General features: G+C 36.4%; 1 protein-coding gene across 1 annotated transcript; it reads right to left on the reverse strand.

Moving 5' to 3' along the window:
• Positions 1–211: 211 nt before the first annotated feature.
• On the reverse strand, positions 212–5,375 carry LOC133866314 (uncharacterized). The gene is made up of 5 exons (XM_062302838.1): positions 5,323–5,375; positions 4,857–5,126; positions 898–996; positions 577–660; positions 212–490 (listed from the first exon to the last, which is right to left on the reverse strand). Exons 1-5 carry the CDS (start codon positions 5,373–5,375, stop codon positions 466–468), a joined length of 531 nt encoding a protein of 176 aa, XP_062158822.1. The 3' UTR covers positions 212–465.
• Between the last annotated feature and the right edge of the window lie 2,154 nt (positions 5,376–7,529).

The raw sequence follows: 7,529 nt of genomic DNA on the forward strand, positions 1-7,529 counted from the left end.
GAAAATTAGGTCTTTAGAAGAATTTTGCCAAAAATAGCAAAATCCCGAAAAGCCTAATAAATCTCCTAAGACTTGAAATAAATACAAATAAGCATATTATGGAAATACTTTGTACCAAAGAATATCTCCAAATTAATGGAAAATACTTGGTGCCAAAGAATGACCATATTTTAGGGAAAAAAAAAATAACTATGATATTACTTGACGACAACGTAAATATAAATATGAGAATTCTTTAAAAGATGAATCAAGAGATTTGTCGATAGTTTCTTCTTTCCTTCTTGGTTTTTCTCTTGATGGATGTTGACAACTCGGTAGAGAATATCTTCTAAATCACAATTTGCCAAAGGTCTCTTCTTTTTTTCTTGAGTAGTTGACCCTTCCTTTTCTTGCTTAAATCAAACCAATTACATCCCCACATCATAGACTAATTAATTCTATAGTTGTGTCCGATTTCCTCCTGCATCAATAGCTCAGGTGGCCATATATCCTGCAAAATTGTGAGTAAGATTTTAGATAATACAAGCCAATTTCTTTTAAATCTCATTAAGAATTTTTTTTTTTCTTTTTAAATACCTTTGTAGTTGTACTATCCTGAGTTCCAAAAACATCACTATGCAGAACATTAAGTGAAATTGGTGAATAAACTTTGAGTAAATGCTGCATATCATGAAAAAAAAAAAAAAAAAAAAAAAAAAAACATGAAAAGGGTTAAAGTAAATGTTTTGTGTTGCAAGTAAAACATGAAAAATGTTAACAAATGGACAAATGTTTTTAATAAGCATAATTAAGCACTAAGGGAAGAGAAATAAGCAATATTCATTCAAATATGAATAATAAAATTTAGCGAAACAACATTCAACAAATGTTGCACTAATGAGAGAGCAAGAGCCTAACATGCAAACCATTTTGAGGGACAACTTGGGGACGTGGATCATCATCAACCGGAATATGTGGAAGCAAATTATCATCATCGTACTCATTCCCCAAGACCATCTAAGAGTTATTACAAGAAAAATTTAAAATTAGATGCCAACATAAACAAAACCACAAGAAGAAACAAAAGTGTATTATGCACAACCAAAATGTAGTGAACAATAGCAGCATCAAGAACGCAAAGCAAGTGACTGAATAATAAAGAATAAATCCAAGGTAAAATTAGAATACTTCAATCAACCCAAATGAAAAATAAAAAATCATAATAAAAATAAATCCAAGGTAAAATGGTTGATTGGATACACAATTAGATTATACAAAATAGAGTAAAAATCAAACAATTCTGATTCATTCAAATACGAATACTAAAATGAACCAAATACATAATCCAATTCTAGAAATTCAGTGGACAGAAAACAAATACAAAAAATAGCCCAACAAATACAGTTTCAATTTTTTTACTTCTAACTAAAGAAAAAATAATGCTACTACCGAACCCACAAATGCATTTAGAGAGTACAAAAAAATTAATAATAATTACCCAAAACCCTATATCACAAAACGCCTAACAATCAACCGCATTTTGTTGCCACTATTTCCTAATGCCTCGCCTAGACGCGCCAATCCTCTTAATTTCATACTACAAAACATCAATTTAACAAGAAGCAAGGGCTAAAAAAAAAAGAAAAAAAAAAAAGGCATTCTCAGTTTATACTAGACAAGCTTTAGTTCAAGTAGCTGATAAAATTCAAGAATAGAAACTTTCCTGAGAAACAAACAGAAAAAACCAAAACCAAAAGAACGAATAAGTTGAGTGGAATAATTACTAGGAAACTTTGGAGTAATGCTATGAAGTAGCATTCTCTCCGTAAAAAAATGAACCAAAAAGAAAAATAGATGGCTCTTACAGCAGCACAGCAGAAAGAAAAAAAGAAAAAGAAAATCTAAGAAACCAGAGGCTCTTAAAGCAACACGTAGCAGAAAAAAAAAAAAAAAAAAAAAAAAAAAGAAGAAGAAGAAAGAAACCAAAAAGATATAAAAGACCAAACGGTGAGATTTACCGGATGGTGGGCATCAGCATTGCTTCGTAGTGGCCGGAGCTGAACGGTGGTGGTGGGAGCTGAATAGTGGTGGTGGGAAAAAAAATTTGGAGAGAGTGAAGAGCGAAAATGAAAATGAAAACACAGTGGGGGTCTTTTGTTTCTTTCTTTTTTTTGTATTTTTTTTTATTTTTAAATAAAATATAGTTAACCCGAGTTGGGTTAACCACTGAAAATGCGGACACCATGCCGACATAATGCTACACCGTAGCATTACTCATATAGTTGAGGTCATAGGTGGGAAACAGGAGAAGGAACAGGCATGCCCTCTAGCAGACCCAGGACGTGTGAATGAGGGAGGCTCACAAGTATCAACGTGAGATGGAGCAATATGAGGACATGAGGTTGGTGGAATAGTTGGACCTGCAGTAAAGACGTGGACTGGGCGAGAAACGTACGTGAGGACCAACAGTGGATATGGGACAACACAAGGACCCAGGCTGGAAGGGGCATGTGTTAAAAAAATACAAAAAGGCTGGAAGGGGCATGTGAATGTGCAGGGGGTACAGCTGGGGAGGGAGACACTGAATGACCTTGAGGGAAGACTGAAGGTACGTAGAACCAGTACTGGACGAAGGACATCAGACTCCAATGGTATGATATATAGAGGTGATTTAAATTTGCTTGTCTTATTTTGGGTACGGTTGGGTGAATGGATCATTGGGTGCACTTTTCTAAATGTTCATAGATAGAGTGGTGACCAATCTCTTCAGCTGACAATTGTTTATTGGACTACAAATATAGGATAAGACTTGAGTTGGATTTGGCACTGAAAAGAAAATTACAACACCCTTCTTTCTTTTCTTTTTTCTTTTTCTTTTTTTTTTTTCAGTTTTTTCAACTATTCAAATCTCCTTTCAAGTTTGAAATAAGAAATAGAAAGAGAGTGAAATTAGATGGAATTAAATTTGAACAGTTAAAAAAAACTATAAAAGATATGTTATTGTATTTTTTTTACAGCATCTAAAGCCAATATGGCTTCAAAAAAATGTATTCCAACATGTGAACACGGTTGGAGGTGACTGGTTATGAATTATTATGTAATGTTTCTAGCTTTGCCATCTTAAAATCAGATAATTAAGTAATTGATAGGGGTAATTACCTTTTCCCCCATCAACTATCAGCCATTGTCAACATGCCCCCATGAACTGACACCTCGACCAAAAGAGAGCATTCAACTACCATCGTTACCCACTTTACCCCTATCCGTCAGAAGATTCCGTTAACTTGGATGGAATATTTCATTTTTTGGCGTTAATTTTTGTTTAAAGACCAAAATGCCCTCTACAGTAATTAATAAAAAAAAATTAAAATTAATATATATTTTTTTTAAAAAAAAAAAAAAATTAATCTAAGGGTGGCGCCCTTTTTCAGTTTTTTTTTTAAATATTAATTTTAATATTATTTTATTAATGACTGTAGAGGGCATTTTGGTCTTTGTGTGAATTAGACTGACGGATGGGGGCAAAGTGGGTAACGATGGTAGTTGGATGCTCTCTTTTGGTCGAGGTGTCAATTCATGGGGGCATGTTGACAATGGCTGGTAGTTGATGGAGGAAAAATGTAATTACCCCTAATTGATAAAATAATTCATACATGCTAAATAGGTGAGGGAAACTTTATCCCGAGCCTTAAAATTTCCCAAATAAAATAATCTCAATCTGCCCATATCTCACCTGTTTCCTCAAGATTTATCTACTTCATCATGATCTTGGATTTTTTTGTTTGGAGAGAAGTGAGATGAAATAGTCTCAATTTGAAAAATATGTTACCATTTCATGATATAGTGACACATCGTTTGAGAACCACTTTTAAGAATAAAAATTTGAGAAGTATATAATGCTCTATTGTTAAAACAATTTTAACTACATGTATATAATATAAAGGTATTCAATTACATAAATAGGTATATCAAATAATTTTAAGGGGAAACTTCAATTTACCCAATAAAGTTGTCAGCAATTTGCAATTCACCGATCAATGTTTCAATTTTATCAATTGCAGGCCATAAAGTTGAAAATATTTTCAATGTACCCCATTCCGTCCAAAATTGCCGTCTCAAGTGACAGAAGTCAAGTACGTGTGCGGTACATGCGATTTTTGGTCCAAACTTACCAAAAAATGCCCGTATTTAAAACACAGCATCTCCTCTAAAATGAAACTAACCACTGCAAGTCCATGTCGTTGTCGTATTTGAAACTAGAGAAATATTAGAGCATCTTCTAGTTTTTTTTTTTTTTTGTCCATCTGAAATAACACAAATGTAATAAAAAAAATTTACAAAATTGCATCCATGTCATCCAGAGAAGAACATAAATGTAATTTTTTTTTATTATATTTATGTTCTTCTAAATGAAGACGAGAAGAACACTAAAAAGAACTCTAGCATTCTTCATGAAACTAACTGCTGCATGCCCTTATTCAACGGTTGTTGGTCGGATTTCACCACAATCCTCCCCACCGACAAATCGGTTATTCTCTACATCGAAACCGACCCAAAGAATCGGCAAATCCAAAACTTGGCTGTGCCCAAAAACCTCTCTCCCTCTCTCTCACACGCCTCCAACCACATGCACGGCTAAAGAGGTGGGCACTACTATAGAGTCTATAGTATAAGGAAATGTTAGAAAAACACCGGTTACACACTCGTTACACATACTCTCTCACGTGGGATAAGACCGAGATGTGGTTAGCCCACCTCAAGTGAAAGGAGGGTGTAACCGGTGTGCAACTGATGTTTTTTAAGCATTACCCATAGTACAAACCAGACCGGATCAGAAGGGTGAGCAACAAACAGAGATCCTCTCCAAAAGTACTCACCTTTTTACAAGAAGCATGAAGACAAGAACTCGAGCTTGGATAACTGAGAAGGTTATCGGTTTGATACTCCCGCCGGATTCTGAGCTCAAGAGAGGAAGCATATGCTTCTTGATCCCGGCATCCTCGCTACCGGAGAAGACATCCTCGACGGCTTCTCCAACTTGGATTCCCACTTCTATGTCTTCACGATTTACTAACTTGCTCGCTCCAAGATTCTTGTTTTCATGACTAATCCTGGAAGGCAGGTATTCTCTGGCAGCATGATAGAGTCTGATGGTGAATGTGTAAGGAGTATATTAACAATGAGAAGAAGGCTTCCATGGTATTTCAGTTTGCTGCTGAAACCACTCTTCTCGAAGAACCTAGAAGATGCTTGATACTACGTGGCATGTGGAAGAAGGGAGTTGAAAAAGGTGCATACAGCTGGAGGTGTGTAAAAAAAAAAAAAAAAATTCCCGCATATCACATGGTGCTGACCAGCTGGGGATCACTTGAAATAGAGAAATGATCTATACACATTTCTTCCACAACATTTTCACAACACGCCTACGTGGCATTAATATTTTATTTTATTTTTTTTCTATTTTCGTTCACGCGGCTAAAAATGATCTACACACTGAAATCTCTCAAATTTCAAATTTCGCACGAAGACCTCTCTCTCTCTCTCTGAAATCTCTCTGCCCGTGGAGCGTCGTCCGTCGTCCGTCGTCCGGCGCTTCCGTCGTCCGTCGTCCGGTGATTCCAACGCTGCCCAGTCGTCCGGCGCTTCCGTCGTCCGTCGTCCGGTGCCCTTCTCCGTCGTCCAGCGCCCGTCGTCCAGCGCTTCCCTCTCTCTCTCTGAAATCTCTCTTCGTACAGATCTGCTCTCCTGTCAGTGACGTCGCCGGCTTCTCTCTTGGCGGTAGGCGTCCTCCGTCGTCCCCACTCCGGTAGATTTGGCGGCCGGATCTGTCTCCGGCGACGCCCATAAAAAAGGATCTCTCTCTCTTTGGCCGGATCTGTTGCTACAAATAAAAGGGGTGAATTTCCTCTCTCGCCGGCCACCAAGACCCACCGACCGCCACCCATCGGAGCAACCCCCTCCCTCTCTCTCGCCGTGTTCCTGTTGTAAGTTTTCTGCTTCTCTCTTTTCATGATTTTCTCCACCCATCAGAGCACCATCTATAGCTGTTTGGTGCTAAAGTTTAGGCTTTTGTTGGATTTTTTAAGTGTTGGGGAATGTCCTCTTCCTTTCAAAAATTAGCAAAACCCAATGAAACCCATAAGAAAAACTCAATTCTGTAACACAAAAATATCATAACTTTTTAATGGGTGTCAACGAGAATAGAGAAGAGTGGGATTTACAATAATTTGGTACCTTAGAGGCTTTTGTTTAAGTCATGGTTTTGCAAATTGAATTGTTTTGGTGAGTGAATCTCACGGTTTTGAAGAATCTTGTTGAAACTATCGACTTTTGCATGTACAAAAGCAGATTCTTTTGGTTTAAAATCCATTTTTTTTTTCGGTTGGATCTGCTGTAAGGCAGATTTAGTTTAGAGCTTTGAATCAACTAATGTAGAAAGTTTGTTTAGATTGGTTGAATGGAAGTTTTTGTTTTCTTCACAGCAAGTTTTGACAATTGTTTCTTTTTTATTCATCTAAAAAAACATAATGGTCTTCTTGTTTTTGCTTAAATGGGTCAATTTTTTATATTGGGTTTATCTTAGTTCCTGAAAGCTATTTGTGAGAATTGTATATGTAGTTGCTCATTGTAATCTTGTGTGTGGATGACGAGGTTCGAGAATGGATTTGGGGTTTCTCTCTTTTTCTTTTATGTTTTCCTCCTTTTTTTCGTTTGCATTGATGATGCGTCCTGCAAAAGCTTATTTTGGTCTCTGTCTGTATTTTCAGGTATTCATGAAGTAAGTTGACACAACCTGAGTGCAGGGTACTGTTAATGTTAGATTTTTTTATCAAAACATTGTTGCTGTTGTGGGAATATGAATTGCTAAGTTTTTTTTTTTTTCAATTACAACATGATGGTGTAGTGTAATTTATTTGTTCTTACTTTTTCCCGGTGCCAATTTCATTCTCAAGTTTGGAATAATGTATATGGCTTTGACATGAGTTGCATTAAGAAGCAAGCCTTGATGGAGCCCCTTGTCGACACAGTTGATCAGAATCAAATTTTTACGATCTGCGAGCTACTTAAGGTGGGAATTACAGGGGCATGCTGACACAAACATATGAAATAATATTAGATATTGTTTGATGGTAGATTTAGTTTGCTTTTCGTTTTTGCTTTCTGATTGATCCTTATGATGGTGGTTACTTTGCTTTTTGGCTAATGTAAGTTCATTTGCTTCCCTTCATTCAGGTAATGGATATCTCCAAGATGGCTCCTGGGGATGCTTCCTTCACTGCTCCTTTCCAACTTATGGTAGAACGTGATGATTACATCCATGCTCTTTTGCAAGTGTCATAAGTTGACAGGCTTCTCCACATTTTATTGTTTGGATTAAGTTTTGTTGTGGTACATGTAATGATTCAAACTGTATATGGTTTAAAGGAAAAAGCATTTCTTTATTTAACATATTTCATTCTTGAATTTGCTAATGCTCCATAAGCTAGGGTTATAAATTCCATATCTGACTATGGTATCAAGTCAATCAAATTTATATCCATGGAACCTTT

Source organism: Alnus glutinosa, chromosome 4 (assembly GCF_958979055.1).
Source record: "Alnus glutinosa chromosome 4, dhAlnGlut1.1, whole genome shotgun sequence".
Lineage (NCBI taxonomy): Eukaryota > Viridiplantae > Streptophyta > Magnoliopsida > Fagales > Betulaceae > Alnus > Alnus glutinosa.

What these genes read in the sequence shown, in the direction of transcription:
- LOC133866314 (XM_062302838.1), bottom strand. Translation starts at nt 5,375, where the DNA reads ATGTGTATAGATCATTTCTCTATTTCAAGTGATCCCCAGCTGGTCAGC. An exon ending in CCCCAGCTGGTCAGCACCAT is followed by an intron (nt 5,127 to 5,322) that starts GTGATATGCGGG and finishes ATTCACCATCAG; the next exon opens with ACTCTATCATGCTGCCAGAG. An exon ending in AGGATAGTACAACTACAAAG is followed by an intron (nt 491 to 576) that starts GTATTTAAAAAG and finishes ACAATTTTGCAG; the next exon opens with GATATATGGCCACCTGAGCT.